Below are 22,091 nucleotides of genomic sequence, written 5' to 3' on the forward strand. Positions count from 1 at the left end.
AGATAGAACAAATATATAGGTTCTATGCAAGACATGGGGGGTGGGAAGAGCATGTGGAAAGGGAAAGTAGAAATAATCAGTTCTATTGCAATTATCCGAAGGGAAATTTTCAGCATTACACAATGTAGTAGTAATATCGATGTCTGAATAACTAAGTTTTATATGGAAAAGGAAATGTTTCATTTTATTATATGAAATTCCTTCCAACATTAAAGTAACATTACCTTTTGCTCTAGATACAATGAATCCATTCAAATATGTTGGCAAATACAGATAATAGTATTTAAATACTGCTATGGTTAAATTCTATGTCTACCACTTGGTGTGATGTGAGAATAGGCAACTCACTTAAGCTTTCTGAGTCTTCATTTTCTCATCTGTAAAGTGGAGGCACTAATAGTTCATTCATCTCATTACTGTAGGGATTAAGAGAACATATTGTGAAACAGAATATCAAAATTGAAGTTCTCACTGAAGTGCCAACACAATAAATATCAGACAATGCGAATATGAGATAAATATCCAGATGCAAAATGTACAAAGGAAAAGGTAAAATGCTGATTTTACAGCCCTGGAACCCCTCAGTTACATCAAGAACATAACAACAACAATAATAACAACAATGATAATAACAATAATAATAATAAAAGGGGTCAGAATTTGGAAAGAAAGGGGTCTGAGAATTCTTTTGAAGTAGCTCTTACCATGCAGTGAGTTTGTGCTCCTGCCCTCCAAAGGGGACTATATTTTGTCCCCAAACCTGGGGAGAAGGTCTCCTGGAGAATTTGTTTTGTGTTCCCTGCAGTTGGGCGATGCGGGACTATTGCCTGCCATGCTCTGAAAGCTTTGATTAGCTGAAGCAGCAGAATGGAAATGAGCATTGGGAAAGTGCTGCACTGCCAGGGCTGAGAGAGCAAATGATACAAGGAAATATCTCATGGGCAGAGGTGACCCCACATGCACGAGAGCAAGCCAAGCAGGACAGCCTGGAGACAGAGCTGACCCCACTGGTAAGAGTCTGTGTGGAGGGAACAGAAAACATCAGCATCCCACAATGGGTAAGGTTAAAAGGTCCAGTAGAGGAGCCTTGGATGAACCCAGAAAAGCACACAAAAGGAGGAGTGAGCTTGAAGGATCTGCCCAATCAAGTGTCCAGATGTCAGCTGATGTCTCTTGTCAACAAGCTGAAGGAAGACAGTAGCAGAAATGAACTTGCCCCTTCTCCTAGTGCTGGTGACTGGCCGAAGCAGATAGCAGCCTATTATCTATTATCTATTAATAACTTCGATAGGCTATTTTAAAATTTTTACTTAAGTTTATGTTTTATAATGTAAAATGGTTATAGAGTTGTCTTAAAAATGATTCCAACCATTTCCTCTAAGCTGGTACAGCATACAAATACCTCAACACAATAAATTTTAAAGTGAGGGCTTGGGGTAACAAAGTGATATTTTTGCTTGATTATATTAAAACATCATGCTTATCTAATGGTATACTTTCATGTATGAGTCCTTAACACAGTGCATGGCATATAGGTGCTCAATGAATGACAGCATTGATAATAGACACAATGATGGTGACAAAAATGAAGGTAATTTATTATATCTCTGAAGACAGAACAAAGAGAAATCCAAGCCAAGAGATGGTTTCTCTTATGAAGACACTGTTTAGCATACCAACTGTTGCACTGCAAGATTTAAACTTATGTCCCAGAAAAAGTACACATAATTATGTCACAGACCATCAGCTTTCTAAAAAATAGATGGAATCATGCATATCAAATTTATAAATGCCAAAGGTCTGTTGTGTTATAGAAATAGTACATAAGAACAGGACCTTATAGTGTTTGAAGTTTATTTATAGTCCCTGAGCTCCAAGTGGAAAACAAGTGGTGAGAGCATGTATGTTGGGGTTAGTGGAAGTGGTGAGGGGTGCTATAGGTCAAATGTGTCCCCCAAAAGTTCATGGGTTGAAAATGTGATCCACAGTGAAACAGTGATGAAGATAAATGTTTGCCTAAGCACAAACATTTAAAAAATGGTAGAACCTCCAAAAACCAAGAAAAACTGAAGACAAATAATAAAATGGAAAGAAAGAATAAAAGATATTTAAAACATCTGAATAACAATTGACAAAATGCCAGGAGTAAGACAATACCTTTCAGTAATAGCCATGAATGTAAATGGATTAAATTCTTCTTTTCAGGCACAGACTGGCTAGTTAGATTGAAGAGCTAAACCCAATTATATCCTGTCTACAGAGACTCACCTCACCTGTCAGAACACACAGAATCAGAGTGAAGGGATGGAAAAATATATATCATGCAAATGGAAATCAAAAACAAGCAGAAGTAGCTATTCTTATATCAGACAAAATAGACTTTAAATTAAAAAGCATAAAAGAGGGCCGATCCCGTGGCGCACTCGGTAGAGTGCTGCGCTGGGAGCGCGGCGACGCTCCCGCCACGGGTTCGGATCCTATATAGGAATGACCAGTGCACTCACTGGCTAAGTGCCGGTCACGAAAAAACGACAAAAAAAAAAAAAAAAAAAAAGCATAAAAGAGACAAAGGCCACTGTATAATGATAAAGGGATCTATCCAGCAAGAAAACATAACAATCATAAAAATATATATGCACCTGACATTAGAGGACCCAGATATATAAAGCAAACAGTATTAGACTTAAAGAAAGAGACCCAAATACTATAATAGTTGAACATCCCTCTCTCAATATTGGACAGATCATCTAGGCAACAAATCAACAGAAAAAACACAGTATTTAAATCTCCCTTTAGACCAATTGGACTTGGCAAATATCTGCAGAACATTTCATAAAAAAAAAAAAAAAAAAAAAAAAAGAATATATATTCTTCTCATCAGCCCATGGATATTCTCCAAAGATAGACCACATGTTAGGTCATGAATCAAGTCTCGACAAATTTTTAAAAATTTGAAATAATTTCAAATATCTTTCCAGACTGCAATGAATTAAAACTAGAAATCAATAGCATACAGAACTCTAGAAACTATAAAAATGCATGGAAATTAAACAACATGCTCCTGAATGACCTATAGGTCCATGAAGAAATTAAATAGGGAATCAAAAAATTTCTTGAAACTAATGAAAATAAAGACACATCATAGCAAAACCTTTGGGATACTGCAAAAGCAGTGCTAAGAGGGAACTTTATAGCATTATATGCTTACATCAAAAAAATAGAAAAATTTCAAATAAAAAACCTAATGATGTATCTCAAAGAACTAGGAAAAGGAAAAAAAAGTCCAATCACAAAATTAGCAGATGGAAGGTAATAATTAATATCAAAGCAAAACTAAATGTAATAGAGACCCAAAAAACATTACAAAAGATTACAGGGAAAAAAAAGTTGGCTTTTCAAGAAGATAAACAAAATAGATAAATCACTAGCTAAGGTAACTAAAAAAAGAAAAGAGAAGGCCCAAATAACAAAAATTAGAAATGAAAAAAGGAGACATTACAATTGATACCACAGAAATACAAAAAAATCATTAGAGACTATCATAAATAACTATATGCCAACAAATTTGAAAACCTGTATGAAATGGACAAAATTCTGAACATATGCAAACTACTGAGATTGAACCAAGAAGACATAGAAAATCTAAACAGACCAATAACAAGCAGTGAGATTCAAGCAGTAATAAGAAATCTCCCAATAAACAGAAGCCCAGGACTGGATGGCTTTACTGGTGAATTCTACCAAACATGTAAGGAGGAATTTATACCAATTCTCTACAAACTGTTCCAAAAAAAATAGCAACAGAGGCCATTCTCCCAAACTCATTTTATGAGGCCAGCATCACCCTGATACCAAAACTAGACAAAGATACAACAAAAAAAGAAAACTATAGGCCAATATCTTTGATGAACATAGGTGTAAAACTCCTCAATAAAATATTTGCAAATAGAATACACCAACACACCAAAAATATTATAAACCACGATGAAGCGGGAATCATCTCAAGAATGCAAGAATGTTTCAACATATTCAAGTCAGTAAATGTAATACACCACATCAACAAAATCAAGGACGAAAATCATATGAGTATCTCAACAGACACAGAAAAAGCATTTGACAAAATTCAACATCCCTTCATGGTAAAGACTCTCAGCAAATTAGGTATAGAAGGAAAGTATCTCAACACTTTAAAAGCCATACACAACAAACCCACCATGAATATCATCCTGATTGAGGAAAAGCTGAAAGCATTTCCCTTAAGAACAGGAACAAGAAGAGGATCTCCACTCTCACCACTCCTATTTAACATAGTACTGAAAGTACTAGCCAGAACAATCAGGCATGAGAAAGAAATAAGAGGCATCCAGATTGGAAAGGACAAGTCAAATTGTCCCTGTGTGCATATGACATGACCCTACATACAGAAAAGCCTAAAGATTCCACAGAAAAACACTTGAGTTGATAAACAACTGCAGTAAAGTTGCAGGATACAAAATCAACATGCAAAAATCAGTAGCATTTTTATACTCCAACATCAAACTAACAGAAAAAGAAATAAAGAAAGCTAGTCCATTTATAATTGTCACCAAAAATCAAATACCTAGGAATAAATTTAACTAAGGAGGTGAAAGACCTCTGCAATGAGAGCTACAAATCCCTGTTGAAAGAAATTAAAGAGTACACAAAGAGATGGAAAGACATTCCATGCTCTTGGATTGGAAGAATTAACATTGTGAAAATGTCCATAATAACCAAAGTAATCTACAGATTCAATGTAATTCACATCAAAATACCAATGATATTCTTCACAGAAATAGAAAAAAAAGAATCCTAGCATTCATATGGAACAACAAAAGATGCTGAATAGTCAAAGCAATCCTGAGTAAAAAATAAAGCCAGAGGCATATCATTACCCAACTTCAAATTATACTACAAAGCTATAGTAACCCAAACAGTATGGTACTGTCATAAAAACAGGCACTCCAACCAATGGAACAGAATAGAAAACCAAGAAATCAACCCACAAACTTACAATCAGCTGATCTTCGACAAAGGCACCAATAACATACATTGGGGAAAGACTGACTCTTCAAAAAAACTGGACATCCTTTGTAAAAGAATGAAACTAGACCTATACCTCTTACGCTATACCAAAATCAACTGAAAACGGATTGAAGCCTTAAATGTAAGACCTGAAACTATAAAACTGCTAAAAGAAAACAGGGAAAATACTTGAAGAAGTAGGACTAGGTAAAGACATTATGAATATGACCCCCAAAGCACAGGAAACAAAAGACAAAAATAAACAAATGGGATTATATCAAACTATAAAGCTTCTGCACAGAAAAGGAAACAACAGAGTAAAAAGACAACATACAGAGTAGGAGAAAACATTTGCAAACTATGCATCTGACAAAGGATTAATATCCAGAATATACAAAGAACTTAACAGTAAAAATCAAATAATCTGATTTAAAAATGGGCAAAGGAGCTAAATAGGCATTTCTCAAAGGAAGATATACAAATGACCAAAAGACCCATGAAAAAATGCTCAACATCACATAACATTAGAAAAAGCAAATGAGATATCAACAATAAGATATCCTCTCACCCTAGTTAGACTGGCCATTATCAAAAAGACAGAATAAGAAATGCTGGTGAGGATGCAGTGAAAGGAGAACCCTCCTACACTGTTGGTAGGATTCTAAATTGGTGCAGCCATTATGGAAAATGATATGGAGATTCCTCAAACAACTACAGATAGAACTGCCATAAGATCCAGCAATCCCACTGTTGTATATATACCCAAAAGGATGGAAATAATCATGTTGAAGGGATACCTACACTCCCATGTTCATCACAGCTCTATTTACAATAGCTCAAAGTTGGAACCAACCTAAATGTCCATCACTGGTTGACTGAACAAGGAACATGTGGTACATTTACACAATGGAAAGCTACTCTGTCATAAAAAAAGAGTAAAATACCGCTATTTGCAGCAACATGGATGAACTCAGAGAAACTTATGTTAAGTGAAATAAGCCAGGCACAAAAAGAGAAATACTGCATGTCTGCACTTTTAAGTGGGAGCTAAAAAGACAGAAAAATAAATAAATAAAAAAGAATGAAAGATACGACAATCACAATAATATGTTAAAATTTCAAAAGGAGAGAACAGAACTGAGGTTACCTAAGTCGGGGGGGTGGTAAGGGAGGAATTGTTAAAGGGCCACGAGAAACAATTACATTGCATAATGTTGAGCATACTAATTATCCTGATTTCAGCATCACATGTTGCACACAGGTATTGATATTTGAGTCTGTACTCTACAGATATGTACAATCAACTATGTTTCAATAAAGAAATAAATAATAAATAAATTTTTTAAAAATGGTAGAGATACTGTTTCACCCAACTCTATCTGACTCCAACGCCTGTGTCCTTAATTACAAAGTTATATTGCTTCTTGTATTATTCATAATAAAAACCACAATAATCAATTGCAAGGGCCAAGAAAAGGCAGACCACCATGTCAATGTGGTATTAACAGTTCCTAAGTAGAATTAGAAGCACCCTCCATTGTATGAAAAAATGAGCCAATAGAAGCCCTGTGCCATTCAAAATGCACTTTTTTACATGATTAAAGATGGCAGAATTGGTTTTGGAGCCACCTCCACAGTGGTAGAGGTGACTATACTAAACCCACACATCTTTCTAGTCTATTCCAATTTTGACCCATGTCTTAAGAGGAATTGTCTCGAATAGGGCAAATAAGCTAGTTTTCCTCTGGGTCATGCAGAAAGAAGCTAGAGCTGCAGTATGACTGAACCCTAACCAAATGCGACAACTGCCTGAAAATAGCAGTGATACTCCCTTTGGGATGTATAGTGAAAAACTGTAACATTTCTCTCACGTCAACTGGGACCTCTCTGTCCTCCACAGATCTAGAAAAGCCTGGTTTGAATCCTCATAGTTCCATCAAGAGTAAAAATTTAGTGTCCTCCTACCTGCTGGGTGACCTGTGAATTTCTGGGAGTCTCTGACTGCTGCTTCCGGCTTCTGAGTCCCATGTACCCCTCCGTTTGACCCCAGATCAACATAGTCTCAGTCTCTACCCATGTAAGTGTTCTGCTCACTCAAGCATTTACGAGTTTTGTCATCTAAATATTTTGATGGCACGTACTGCCTGGTTTTCCACCATCTTGATGAATTTAGACCTTACCCCCAACTCCTGCTCCAGAGCAAGGCAAACTCAACCCCTTCATTCTTGCAGAGCAGGTTAAAAGACATCGTTTTGGAGCCCTTGACTGCTCCACATACAGTCCAAGCAGTGTGTCCAAATTTTTCTTCAAACAAATCTAGTAAACTCATATTTCTACAATATGGCCCTGCCTCCTATTTCCTCTTCCTGGTCACAGAGAGAACATGTGTCTCAATCAAATTTATTCTCTCAAGAATTTGGCCCTAGGACACCTAAACTCAAGTGAGTCTCTCTTGGGTGTTTGAATTGGTCAGGGATGGAGAGTCAGGTGTGGGAGGCCAAGTTTACCAATACTCGTGAAAGCAGGGAAAATGAGTGTGCAGAGAGGGAGAAGAATGCGAGAACACCCACTGGGAAGCAGATCAGCTCACAGCCCCAGTGAAGACTAAGACAGGCAGAAATACGGGCTTGAAGCTGACAGCTTTCCTGAACACGGCTTTCACGAGGCCCAGACTGAAGCTTTCTCTTTTCTTGCCCTTGGGTTCCTTAAATGCTATACTTCACCTGTCCTCTCTTTCTCCACTGAAGTTAGTCTGAATGTGCCTATGCTTCCTGTACCTTAAAGGCCTTTGCAGAATTCTTCCTTCAGCCAAAAGGGAGAAACTCTGAGAGCCATGAACATTCTTGAAGATGTAAATCCTACTTAAGTGAGAGCAATGTTGCCAAGCTGCTTTCCCAGATGGCTGACTTAGGGAGCTCTTCACCAAGAAGCTCAGTCTCTAATACAACAACTCAGCACTATTCCTGAGTTCCCTGCACCAAAGGCTCATCTCTGGATGAGCAGTCACCTGGCCCTAAAGAACTCAGCTCTGAGCACCTGCAGGTACTTTCTTCTCTAAAGCACAAATGTCACCACCTGTAAGAGCTCACGTCATCTAATCATCACTCCACTATGACATGGGAAACTGTCACCTTGTCTGGAAAGGCATTTAAGCATGGATTCAGTTTTCCAGTAGCCCACACTCTGCTGTGGGAGAACTAAGGAAAGCTGTTTCTCCCTGTGCACAGCCTCTTTACAATTGTTCTAAGCACACAAGAAAAAGCCTGTGGCTGTCAGAGCCCAGTTAGTGTTCAGGGTGAGCAGAAACAAGCACCAAGGCTTTAAGTTTCTGTAGATGGGAAGATTGGGAACCTTTAAAGCAAAGAGCCCGTAAGTGGTTCACTTGCTCCCAGTCTCCACTTTGGGCCTGTGACTGAACATACCAATAATCTTCTCCAGTGAGTCCACACAAGATTGCAGACTTCTTTTCAGCATGTTGCTGCAGGTTGTCACAAGCAGTCAACTGAAGTTGATGTGCCATAAAACTTGTGTTCTCTGGTCTATTATAAAAAGTGTTGAACTAAAAATTAGAAGACTGGATCTGATACATTAACTAGCTGTTTGGTTGTGTAAGTCAGCCTCTCTTGAGCACACTTCTATGATCTGTGAAAGGAATTGTTCAGACCAACTAATTTCTAAGATCACCTCTAGTTCTAAGTTACTATGATCTTCATGGTGGGAAGAGAAATTTCAAATAATAGAGTTGTAGCAAGTAGAAAAAACTAAACATAGAAAAAGCACTCCTAATAAAGGAGATAGTAAAAAAAAAGTACAAGGGGTGAAGAAATTTTTTAAAAAGTTGTTAGTAGTAAGGGAATAAAGAATTTAAGCTCTGCTGCAATACCATAAGCTGGTCCAAGAGTCACAGGGAAGCAGAGAGAAGGTCCAAGCCAAATGTTAGAGAGTAGGTCCCATATAACCGCGTGGGAAGGGAGTGATGCTTTACTCAGGGTATGGAAGGGTTGCGGGGAGGGTGAGAGTGGGATTAAAACAAACTGACAAATACTTTATAGTAAGGAAGAGATTGAGACTGATTTCTACAAAGCCTGGGAATTCAATGGAGATGTCAGAAAAGAAAGACTAGAATCATGTCTCTAATTGTCTTTCTAGTAACTGCTCTGTAATTCTTGTGGAGGGAAAGGAGTAACAAAAATGTCAAGTCCTATGTTTACATATTCAGAACCTTATTGTCTTGTTTTGTACTGCAGCAATGGCCTCCAAAGTGGTCTCTTTTCCCTGAACCTTAGCCCATCTGCTGCATTGAAGCCAAAGGTATAATTCTAAAGTGTGCTGTGAACTCCACTTTCCTGCCTAAAACCCTTTAATTCCACCCTTCTCACCTTCTGCATGACATTCAGAGCCCTTCAGAATGAACAAATTATCCTACTTCTTTCTGAGAAGCTACAGAGCCTTCTAGCCCAAAGCCTCCGTCTCTTTCAAGTTTCCCATTTGATGCCCAGAAATTCTACCTGTGTGTTTAGAGCTAATTGCCTAAGGAAGTGAGCCCGGCCAGCAACCGCAGGGCAAAAACAAAAAGTTATGCTCTAACCCAGATGGTGACAGGTCCACTCACGGTAGTAAACCCTGTCTTTTGGGGAATTTGAAAGTGAGATGAAGAGGAGAGTAGACAGAAGTGGAAACACACACAGGAACAAAAGAAAGAGGGAGAAGCCACAGGCAGAAGTCAAGAATAAGAGACGCCAGGACACATCTCGTGGTAATGACAGCAGAGAGAATAGACAGAGGGTCGCAGGGCTGCTGTAATGGTGGGGCAGTGGATCAAGGATGTGTCTATCCAAGGGAACACTAAAGAGGGTCGCTACTGAGGTCACAGTATGACTAGTAGAACAAAGTTCTTATCCTCTGTGTGGCCTCATTGTTTAGCAGCTGAAACGATTTCTTGTGTCTCTCGCTTTCCAATAAATCCTTAAAATAATCTCCCACAAACTGAAGTAACGTGAATAAATTTCTTTCTCTTGCAAACTAAAGAACAAACAAAAAACTGGTAAGGATGGCTTAAAGAACAGGACAACAGCACCTTCCCACATTTTCAATGTCATATCCTGATTTAAGACTAAGCTCAAAATCAGACTCTTCTCTGAATGTTTCCTATTTGAACAAAATATCTGGGCAGGGCAAGAGCTATCAGATGTCATATGGGCTGAATATACAAAGCTTGGACATGTTTAAACAGGATTGAGACTTTGGAATAGAATCTGGCTTACTGAATTACTGCAGTAAAAATATGTCAAGCAGCAACATGAAAGGGTAGAAAATGGGGAAATACGTGTTATATTCAGGACTGGAGAGAGTAGGCAGCTGAGTAGTAGAGACTGGTCTGAGATCAAGAAACAAAGAGCCAGAATGCTGTTTATCTTCAAATATTTGCTTAAAGATTAAATATATTTGAAAGGAAAGCCCTAGTTATCTCTGATTAGGGGACATTTTAGTGGCTTGGTAGCAGGATAAACAAACAATATCAGGCAGCTGCCTTCAGAGTGAGATTTAATGAGGAATGTGAGGAAGGTTGAAAGGGAGATAGCGGTGGTGATGGTGGTAAGAGGGGAAGGGGCAAGATCAGAAGACAGTGCCAGAGTTCAAAGCCCTTGAGGTTTTGAGAGGGTTTGAGAGGGAAACTAAAGGAGAAAGGAAGGACAGAGTATTGCCTGGCTGACCTAGATGTGGCCCATAAATGAATGACTCACTTTTATGTAGTTTTGGCAAGTGGCCACCTGAGGTCCCTTTGCCCTATGCACCTAGAAATTTTTTTCATTTTTCCCCCTATCAAGTAAATTATTCATCCTCAATTTTTGAAGGATAAATTTAGGTAATGCCTTAAAGAAGGGAACTCACAGGAGATGGCAGCCAAAAGCAATTCTCCTCCCTGTCTTTGTTCTTGAACTACATTAATGAATGGGCAAGACTGACCTGGATTCAGATCCCTGGGTAATTTCAAGGATTAAGTACATTAACATCATTTAAATCTATTTAGTGTCTAGCAGGGAATCAATAAATATTAGCTCCCTCACATATACATGCACATACTGACATACAAAGTTGCCAAATATAGACACAAGAGAAGGAACATAAGGAGGAATTACACCAACTCTTTATCTCTCTAAAGGGGCCAGGACTCAGAAGTTCCAAAATGAAATGAGAGCTGCGCTAGGAATCATTCCAGAGAGCAAATTTATGCGGCTCCTTTCCTTGCATGTTGCTGCTTGTACATAATAGCCAGAGGGAATAGAACACAAACAGCTGGGAAATAAAGATGAAAGCAAAACTGTACCAGCAGGGAGAGACACACAACCCCCTAGGAAGCCGGCAGTGTCACGCAAGATAATTTGAACAAGGTCACTTGCACGGAATTCCTCTGCTCAGAGAAAGATCATTAGACTCCTGCCCATTTTTGACCATCTTCAGGAAGTCGAGGTGGGGAAAAGAATGCATAGTCCCTTATTTTCAAATTTCTACACTAAAGTCCTGTTTATATAATGAAACAGCCACAGACTAAAGCATGAATTACTATAAAGGCTAACTGTGAAATTTCAGTTGTCTGAAAACAAAGAAATTCTGCTTCCCAGAGCAAATGGAGCAGGTTGATGTTCCCCCACTCCTGAGTCCCATACAGCATGTTTTGTGGCCTTATGCTGCCCTCTAGTGTCTCTTTAAGGTAAAGTAACATGAGAAATAAAGACACTAACTGAATCAGCCATTAATGTGACTTACGCTGAGGACTGGCAAAACAAAAGTAAAATTCTAAAACAAAGTTAAAAAATGAGTTAAATTAGGCTTAAATATAGACCTTGCATTATTTCAAGGTTCTGTAATACATGTCATCTAGATCAGTTAGTGCTCTTTAAAAATACAGATTCCTGTCGTACCCTGCACATCCCTCTCAAACAATTACTGCCTCAGTTGGTCTAAGGTGGGACCCATAAATATGCATTTCACGAATGCCACCTCTTGATTCTGACGTAGTTAAGTTGGTTAACTTCACTCGGAGAGGAACCAAAGATGATGGCTATCACTTTGAGCAGGGTGGAGAATAAATTTGATAATTTTCTTCTCATTCTTAAAGGATACAGCTCTTAGGCAAAATGAGCATGAAATAAAAGCATTGACCAAAATAGGTCGATTTTCATTCTTCCTGCACTTAGAGTGGTTCAATCCTATGTGCCTAGCATGCAATGAAAATATGCTATTCATTTCAGAGTGAATAGTTCATGTACAAAGTTCTCCTGCATCATAAGCCCCCTAAATTCCAGTGTGCGTCCAGGTCTGAAGAAGGAAAGTGCCTAATTGCTCTTACTCATCCTTTAGACACCCCCTGAACATTACTTCCTCAAAGAGTCTTGCTGGTGCTCCCAGATTAATTTCAATGTCTCTGATGCGGCTCCATAGCATCCTGCTCTCTGTCCTAGAAATGCTCCTTCAGAGTCAGTCTTCTCCATAGGACAAAGAGCTTTCACTAAAGGAACCAAGTACTCCTCTTTCCAGCTCTGCTCTCTGTCTTAGCACAAGTCAGTGCTCAGTAAACACTCATCATCTGGCCAACACCTACAGCCCCCACGTACCAAAGGTGGTGACAATGGGGGAGAAGAGATTTCGTGCCTCATGACTGTGCTCTTTCTTCAGGCTCCCTGTTGTCGATGACACAGATGACAAGAGGCTGCTTGGGGCTATGGTGGCCACTGGACCACACACCCAATTTACAATCCACAGCGTTTGCCTAATTTTAGGAACTTGATATCATTTTTGGCACAGTCCAATAAATCTATAAACAATTAGACTTTTAAGGGGCTAATCATTAGTAATGAATCTCCTTGCTCATCTGGGAAATTTGTCTCCAATATAAACTGTGTTTTTTAAAAAACACAAGGATAGTCAGTCAGAATTCAACATTTAACATCTTAATATTATATTATTATTCAATTCAGTTTTAGTATTTATTTTTACCGTGGGAAAAGCCTTTCTTAAATGCAGAGTTAAAATACTCAGTATTTTAATAACAATCAGCTCTGTGGGGTTCTAAGATTTATAAACATACCCCTCTCCCTCCCCCACCAGAAAGAATCCCATACCAGAACCTCCTATTACTCTCATTTCTATTTGTTTATGAGCAATAAGCAAATATTTACTTCTCAGGAGATAGTGCCCTAAATATCCAAAGAGATACAACCCACTACCGAGTCCTGTATCCTCAACGTGCAGGACTGTGCATGTCACATGCTTCCACCGATCATGAACTGCTTTCTTCCCAGCCGTGTTAGTCTCTGACATAGTATCCATAGTTTCTTATACAGATCACTCATGCTTACTGAGCTCTCTCCTACACACACAGGGCATCGTTTTGCTTTAGCTTTGGTAGCTGGCTTGGCCAACACACTGAATTTTACAATCTTTCCTTTTCCCTTGACAATTACCACCTGAGCCCACTGAGCAGCAAAACAGGAGCACCATTGGAATAGGAATGAAAATGCTATTCAATTCAGTTAGAGAGAAGAAAGAGAAAGAGGTTTGACTTGTTAAACAGCATTTCCTTTTCTTTTTTTTTTTTCTTTTCTTTCTTTTTTTTTTTTTTTTTTTGAGCTAAGCTCTTAGGTTTGTGGGCACAAACAGGATCTCTTTGAAGTTAACAAGAGGCCCACTGTGAAAGAAGGGAGACAGCCATTACCACACATTTTATGTGCTGGACAAACGCGGTCCCAGGATGGTAAATACATTCTACAATTATGGAAAGTGAAACACTTCTCTCTTCTTTCACTTTATTTGGAAAGAGCATTTTTCCCTATAATAAATTCTGTTGACTTTTCTCTTTCCAATTCCCTAACTCTCCAATGTCATTACCTTTTGAATCAAAGGGAAAGATCCCATCCATATAAATGAGCAGTTCTTTCCAAGCAAAAAATATGTCTGCAATGATATCTGCAGAGTTTTATAGTGCATCAGGATACAGCAGAAGGAGAAACAGAGGGGAGTGCGTCAGAACTGGGTTTACGTTTCTTTCTATCCTGGTAGTTGTTCTACTCCTGGGCAAGTCATTCAGCCCTCAGATTCCTACATTCAGGAAAACATGCTAAAAATACCTTCTCTGATGCTCATTGTGTTGTTAAATGAGATGCGATATAGGGATACATTCTTAGTGAATTACAAAGGCCCATGCAAATACAAACTTCTGTTATTTTCTTCTATTATTGACATGTTTACTAAGCATTTTGTCTTGTTCATTTGAGAAGTCAAGTATCAAAAATGCAGGAAAAGTCTGTTAGAGCAGCTGGTGAAAAAAGCATTCCCATGGGTGTATGTGCATGGGAGTTGGGGGGGGGGGAAGGGGATGAGGGCTAGAATTCACTGTTGAGAACAGAGTATAGTCCAGTTTCAGACCCCTGTTGGTCAGTGGGTCTGTAAGTATCTAGGAAACTTCGCCAAGGAAAGAAAACTAATAAGTTCTAGAAGAAGCTCTTTATGTATCTGGTTACCTTGAATCGAAATTGATTGAAAACTGTTGGGACTGAAGAAACTTAAAAATGCCTACTTTTAAAAGTAATATTAAGGCTAAAAATACCTTCATCTCACTCTTTAAATTTTAATCATGCATGCATTCTTAGATGCTACATTTTTTGAGCTGCTATTAAAAATACATATGTTCCTGCCACATTAAAGGGGGAACAAAGGCTTGTGTGTTGTATTATTAACTATGTGCTGGAAAAGAAATTCTGACCAGTTTTTGTGAAATGTAACCCCCCCCCCCCAAAGCAACAATGTTTGCACATGAGTGGAAACCTTGTGCTGCCGTGCTGGTCGGTGTGACATAGCGTGCACTTACTCTTGAGGTCTAAGTTCCTGGCTCCCGCAGTGATCTGCGTTGTGATTTTCGTGTCAATCTTTACAGTGTGGAGATTGCTGGTGTCCCTTGATATCATCACGTTGTGCCACTGATTGTCATTGAGAGGCTTATTTGAGCTCCCTTTGATGAGGTTAGCACCATTTCCCAAATCAAACACGTAATGTAAGTACCTGGGGAAAGAATGAAAGAGGGGGAAGAGCCATGACTTTCTGAATTTTCAATGGAGTCAAACCAGATATCACAACTGGTTTTGTTTTTTTTTTTTTCAGGAGGTTCCATCCTTGATAGAAGTCATGAGAGTGAGTTACATTGAAGTGGCTAAATTCCTCATCCTCCCCTTGTTTTAATCCTTATTATAATTTTTCAGCTAATACCTGACTGTATGTAAAAAAAATATTTACAGTTTTTGACCTTCCTGTGTGAGTGGGAGACTGAGCTGAACCTCGGCCTGTCACCATTTCCTATGTAGATGAGAGACGGAGTTGCCCTCTAGTTCGGGCTGCAGAAAACCCCCTAACCACATCCCCCATTTCTGTAACCCAGTTTGCCCACCTGGTGAAGCCCCCTACCCAAAGCTCCTTACCCACCTTTAACCACCTGGTGAATACCCCAATTTGGGTGACTCTGCCTGGATACAGACAGAGAACCAATAGAAAAGCTTGCTTGCTTGCACAAGAAAGGTATAACTCCAGTTCTCCCTACATTCAGGGCCCAGGTTGTTGGCACGTGAGTTCGCCTGGGACTGTCAGCATAATAAATCATCTGACTTCTCCATTTCTCCGAGTGTCTGCATTTCCTTTGGTGCCTTCTGCCATAACAACATAGAAGCTCAGCTAACAATAATGTAAAGAACTATTCTGCTTCAGCAAGGAGGGTTATTCATAGTCTTCACTACAGAAAGCAGGAAGAATTATTTGTAAAATCATAGTCGACATTCTCTTATGACTTTTGAAGGGAGTATCTCTCACTATTCCTTCCCTATTTGCACTATCCCACTATCCTTTGCTAACCACACTGCAATGGCAATTCCCATCCTCTTACCCCTGCTTTTCTCTTTATCCTGAGTCCCTCTTCAGATGTGGGAAATGTGCACTCATCCCTCAAGACTCAGCTCAAATAGCTACTCCCTGACCATATGTTCCTAAAGACTCTCCCAAGTCTTTGCCATGAACATCTTAGGCATTTTTCCTAGTGATTTTCTGATATACTTATGTGTTTACCTGTACCACCTAGGGTTGATATCTTGTGTGGCTGAGGGCTGGTGGGAATGAGATGTGCATAGGGGTGGCAAAGATTTTATATAAATACATACACATACACACATGCACACATGAGGGGTCTTCAAAAGGTTCATGGAGATATCTATATTATCTTTCAATTCTATTTTTCCACTAACTTTTTGAAGACCCCTCATGTGTATGTGTGTGTGTGTGTGTGTGTGTGTGTGTGTGTGTGTGTGTACATATATCAGTATGTGTGTGTGTGGATATATATATATACACACTCTATATGTCAGTATGTATATACTATAGACAGATATTTATATCAATACCTGGCACATTATCTAGCCCATTGTAAATATTCAATAATATTTGCCAAATGAATGAATAAATGCTCAGATTGGTTAAAATACATCAAATAGGAAATTTCACACAAATCTTTCTTTTTAAATTCTTCAGGGAACTGAGGCATAGAATTAAGCTTGAGTTAAATGATATTTTGTGGAATTTAAGTAATCTGATTATTTAAATTAGCTATTTAATTTAGCACAAACTAGCCCATAAATTTGTGGAAATTTTTTTGTGGAATTACATTGTGCACAGTCAGGAAATGCACATTTTAAGTGTCAGATTTACGGAATGACTACCCTGAATTAGAACTCAGTGTTGTTTGTTCCTCTATGCAGAAATGTAGGCACAAAAGACTGCACTGAATTCAAATTAATTTAAGATGCCTAAGACATGACTTAAATGAATGAATTACTTGTCCTCCTCCTTCCCTTGCCCACCACCTTACAAGCCAATACATTCCATTTAATGTACAGTTTTGGAAATTCAGGTCCATTTTTCTAAAGTTTTATGTATTTGTCATTGAACTGACATGTACTTACCCTTTAACTAATTCAACCACAATAAAGTCATTTCCATCCCCACTGTTATATAGAATTAGTCCATCTAGGGATGTTGTCTTGAACTGGAAAAAAAGATGCATAGAAGTGTAGGCTTGCAGTGTAGCTAAGGCAACATAGCTTGATTTGGTCTTGAAGGTGACAGGGTCTGCTATGATGTTCCTGAAGCCAAATCTGGCATTGAGCTCACAATAATCTATGTCACCATTTTTACACAGGTCAATGTATGCCATTCCATTAAATGTCAGGCTCTGCAAGTGTCCAATGAAGTTGGAGGGGACAGATGAAAGATACCGTCGTTCTGTGATGATGCCAGTCTCTATGTTATGGAACTCCAGCCTTGTATGATCGCCTGCCATTTGACCTAAAAGAGATGATAATATATTATTTTCTATATCTGAAAGGCACTTTCAACTTTAGACTCCCATAACAATATCACATTTTAAAATTTAAGAATTCAAATGTCTCCCTGATACTTAGTTGCATACAGTAAGAACACCTAGGTGATGTTAAAGAATAAGGCTAGTTTACATGATAAAACCTTCTTAGGTCAGGTTCTAATCCCTGTCCAAATTTTAGTCTTAACAAAAATCATCCTCATTAACAAAAATCATGACTTTTTTTAAAAGTAGAAGAAAGATATAAAAGAAGGAAAGAAGCTATGAAGGGAATAAGAAAAGGGCAAGAGGGAGGGAAACAGGGAGGGAAGGATGAATGGATTAGGGGAAATGATTCTTAATCATCCCAGTAGAAAGCGATTCATGATTAGGTGATGTTTTCTTTACAAATGTTCTTCAAGGAAAAACAATTGACTATATATTTTTCTATACCTAATAGAAATAAGGAAGGGTAGCTGACTCTTATTCCAAAATAGAACCATGAAAATATGTTTGAAGTTAAGTATGTACTTTTGGCTTTCCATTTTCTGTGCTAAATAATGTCATGGTCCTTCTTTGTACTAGTCACTCAACCACTCTGGAATTTCTGTTGATCTCTTCCGAACCTATGCCATTTTTCTTGTATTGTTTTGGATTACTAAATTGAGCACATTACCCTAATTCAAGGCATGCTTAGTTTTGAGAATACCAGTAAAATTAGCCTACATTACCACAAGGTATAATTTTCTTTAAACATCCAAGTGTGAAGTTTGGTTGCTTATTTATTTAGCGATTCTATTCAACTCAGCCCCCATCTCTCACCATCCCGCCATATTTCTTTCAAAGAAATTGTTTTCCCCAAGGAAATATGATCGGATGGAGAGAGATGGGGGTTGAGTTGAATAATGAGTAGTTTAACCCATTTTAAGCCAGCGTCATCCCATCTTTACCTCCAGAGTGATAATCCCATCTGCTTGCAAAATTGAAGGTAAAATAAATAAAAAGAGAGGTGAACTTGTTTTCTAAATGGTAAAGAACAACATTATATAAAGTTCTCTTAACATTGCTAGTGGTTCACTTTTAGCATCTTCCTCTTGTCTAATCAAACTGTCATTCACTCTCTTCTGCAACTCAAAAAGGTCATTTAAATGGCAATGGAGTTCTTCCAGGTGCTAGCTTCCCTGCCCAATTTGGCATAATTGGAAAATTTCTGGAGCTTATCCTATCCTATCATCCATTATATGAATGAAAATATTAATTAAAGCCAATCCCAGAATCAGTCCCTAAGAAAATGCACTGAACCTTCTTCCCAGGTGTAATGAAGATTGAACACCCACCTACACGGGCTCCTTCAACCAGTTTGACATATTTCCATTTCTTTAGTCAAGACAGTAAAATACTGAAGAGCATTTTAAGGAAATGGCTGTAAGTAAAATTTAAAAGGCACGCCTTTGTTGTCCAATGAAAAATGTTTACATATTTAGTTAATTGACTTTGATGATTATAAACTCTTTGGTGTACAGAACTCTCTCCTGAGCTGTACTTTATTTAATTTTTCAACAGACTTTACCAGTCCTCAATCCTGGTAACAGCACTCGGTCATCCTTGGCATGTTCTTTTTTCAGCCATTGGTTTGTTCTGATTCTCTCTTTGCAAACTTTTTTTTTCCACAAAAAAATATCACTATAAAGAATTGTCTCTTCACTCCCCACCCTCACTACGATGCCTCCTGATTGCCTAAATGATGCAAAAATACTCTTACATCCTTAACAATTCTGGTTTCTCATATGGCCTCATCTCTCTCTCCTTCAGTTCTTCTTGTTCAGTGACTTCAGTACTGCTCTGTGGGAATCTACCTCTTTGGCAGCAAATAAAATTAACCTTTAATAATTTCCAAATATAAAGCTCTAGAGACACCAGCAACACTGAATTAACAAGCTATGTAGAATGAAGAATATGAAAATCACATGGACTTTGATGTCCCCTTGTGTTGATTTTTATCTTCCTCTCTATATTAAAATCTGAGTTATAACTCAGTGAACTCCACCCTGAAATTGCCATGTCTCTTCTTTAAGGGTCTATTGATGAGCCAACGAATAGTAAAAAAAGTCCGAAAAAACATATATATATATATTTCTAACACTCAAATTTAAGTATTAGTCCAAAGTTTCAAGTTCTTGACTCCTCTGAAATAGGGAAGAACATTTTGTTTAGTAGGATTGAGAAGTTCAGTGACAAAAATAGTACTTAATATCTGTTTTCCTTTCTCAAAGGAATATAATGGGTATGCAGAGTGAAAATAATGAAAAGTAGTAAAACAGTGTTGAAGCAACCATAGCCTAGTTATAAGAAAAATCATTACGGCCTATGCTTAAAAGCTTATTCTTTTTTTTATATAATAAGCATATATAAAATGCGTACACAAAATGGCAGATAAGCTTGCTTAAGGGGAAGAATTAGCACCTAAAAGCCATTATTCAATGACTAAGAAAACATTAACAGAGTGATGTCTTTAAAAAATTATTTTTCCCTCTGAATTTACTGCAGTGTTTAATCCTCATCAGTAATGTAGCCACCCCCACTGTTGTATACATATGTTAATTAAATAGGAAAAAATAGAGGACTTTGATGGAGAAAGATTTTAAGGTTCCAGCCATTTAAAAGTGACCTGTCATTTCCAGAGACTTAAAGAAAAGGGGAATTTGGAATTAGCAAAATGCTTCTGATCAAGGTGCCTTGGGCATTCAAGTTTGACGATAATCTCCAATAAGAAACAACCACCAGAATATGTTTTCTGAATGGTGCATTTGTATAGAAATTTCAATATCTAAGTCAAATCTTTTTACCCAAACTGATAGCAAGATCAGCCATTTTAGATTCAGCTTTTCATTGAGTTGGGTTAAACTTCTTTTGTGGAACAAAAGAATCCCCAAGTCTTACATGCACTTGTTAAATCACCTGAAGATACTGAGTGTGTGGTATATGTGTCAGGTGCTGTGCTAGGTAATAAAGGAATAGTGTTGAGAGGAGCAGACGAGGCCCCTGTTTACAAAAAGCTCAGTCTACTGGGGGAAGGCAGGTGAAAAGAGGTAAGGATATAATTAAATAATAAAACTCAGAAAAATGCTATGAATTTGATGAATGAGATGTTGTGTTGGTAAATGTGGGATGGGAGCAGGTACCTGAGTTGGTATTTAAGCTACATTTGAAGGATTAAAAAGAAACAGCCCTGCTAAGAAGTGGAGAAGGGGAGTCAAGAGGTGGATTCCACGTAGAGACAAATGAACAAAGGCTTTTGGGTGAGAAAGAGCTAGAGAGCATGGCTGGAGAATTGTGAGCAAGTGAGCTAGTGGCTCACATGAAACTAGGAGTGCCAGGGGCCAGATGCATCAACGGTGCCTAAGGAGCTATTGGACAGTTTTAAGCAAGGTGATCAGTCATGACTCAATATGTGTATGTGTGCATTTGTGTGTGTGTGCATGTGTGTTTAATCCTTTTGTGGGTACAATAGATTAGAGAGGGTTTGAAGTAGGGTAGTAGTAGCAAAAATGGGAATAAAATGGACAAAATGAGATAACTTTTCAGATATAATTTGCAGGATTTAATAATGTGCAGAATAATGGCAAAGAAGGAAATGGTAATGTCTGGCTTCAGGCTTCAGTAACTGGATGTGTGGTAAAGACTGTTCAACACAGGACACTCACCAGCATACACACACACATATAAAATACACAATTTCACAATTTTTAGACAGATTAAATGATGAGTTGAAACCCAGTGACTCCACACTTAGGGATCCCACATAGTTTGTACAACCCTTTTTCATCTGAGACATAGGAAATCTCCCTCTTAGGGCTTCTCTGCTGGCAACTACTGTCTTATCATTCTTGGTGAGGTGCAAACATTCTCGGAAGAGCCTGAGTATGTACTGGCCTGGGTTCAACGGACACTTGATGTAACAATTACTATGGCTTAAAGATGTGGGAAAATATAGAACTTTGCATAAAGAGTCTCTATTGTTTTCTTTTAAAAGCTTCTTCCTGTTTAGTGATTTCTGATTTGCTGTAAAATTTAAGAAACTCCCATTGCTTTTCTGATCTATGGGTGGCTTCAAATGGCCACTAGGGTGTTTGAAAAAATTCCATTCTAAACTTAAGCCTCAATGGCAAGTTTCCACTGCTACTTTTGGAGACCTTTTCTATATTATGTAAATCAAGGCTGATTTTACATTCTTATGAGTTGTTGGCTTTCATGAGATTTTTGGCAAGATGGGAGAAAAGGTGGTAGGTAGATAGGTTGGAAGGAAAGAAGGAAGGAAGAAAACGACTAAAGTTATTTACAAACTCAGCACAGGAGTACCCAGGTTAAGTTTTAGGCAGGGAGAAATGAGAAAAAGAATCACAAACTAGTCCTGGATTCTTTTCTGTTGGTTTATTGATTGCAGTGGTATGGGTAAAGCAATTCTGAAAGCATTTTAGGTACATTATCAAGTTGAACAAATGAGTAAATGATACTACTGGGAGCCAGGATTCTCATCTTTAAAAAAAGACATGGAAACATGGAATGGGGGAAGTCAAGAAACAATGCTAAAGGTATGGAGGTACAGTGTGAACTCGTATTTTCCAAAATATTTGTATATGTTTTTTATGCATAC

At 38.1% G+C, this 22,091-nt stretch overlaps 1 protein-coding gene across 11 annotated transcripts in view; it reads right to left on the bottom strand.

Annotated features, from left to right (window-relative positions):
• The window catches only part of LOC134363293 (neurexin-1), a 765,130-nt gene that overhangs the window by 536,161 nt on the left and 206,878 nt on the right, over positions 1-22,091 (bottom strand). For all 11 annotated transcript variants that reach the window (XM_063078880.1, XM_063078883.1, XM_063078879.1 and 8 more), the window contains 2 exons: positions 17,043-17,424; positions 14,912-15,102 (listed from right to left, as the gene is read on the bottom strand). In XM_063078880.1, the coding sequence (XP_062934950.1) occupies positions 14,912-15,102; positions 17,043-17,424 (573 nt within the window). The remainder of the gene's footprint in view (positions 1-14,911; positions 15,103-17,042; positions 17,425-22,091) is intronic.

The sequence above is a fragment of the Cynocephalus volans genome, chromosome 14 (assembly GCF_027409185.1).
Source record: "Cynocephalus volans isolate mCynVol1 chromosome 14, mCynVol1.pri, whole genome shotgun sequence".
NCBI lineage: Eukaryota > Metazoa > Chordata > Mammalia > Dermoptera > Cynocephalidae > Cynocephalus > Cynocephalus volans.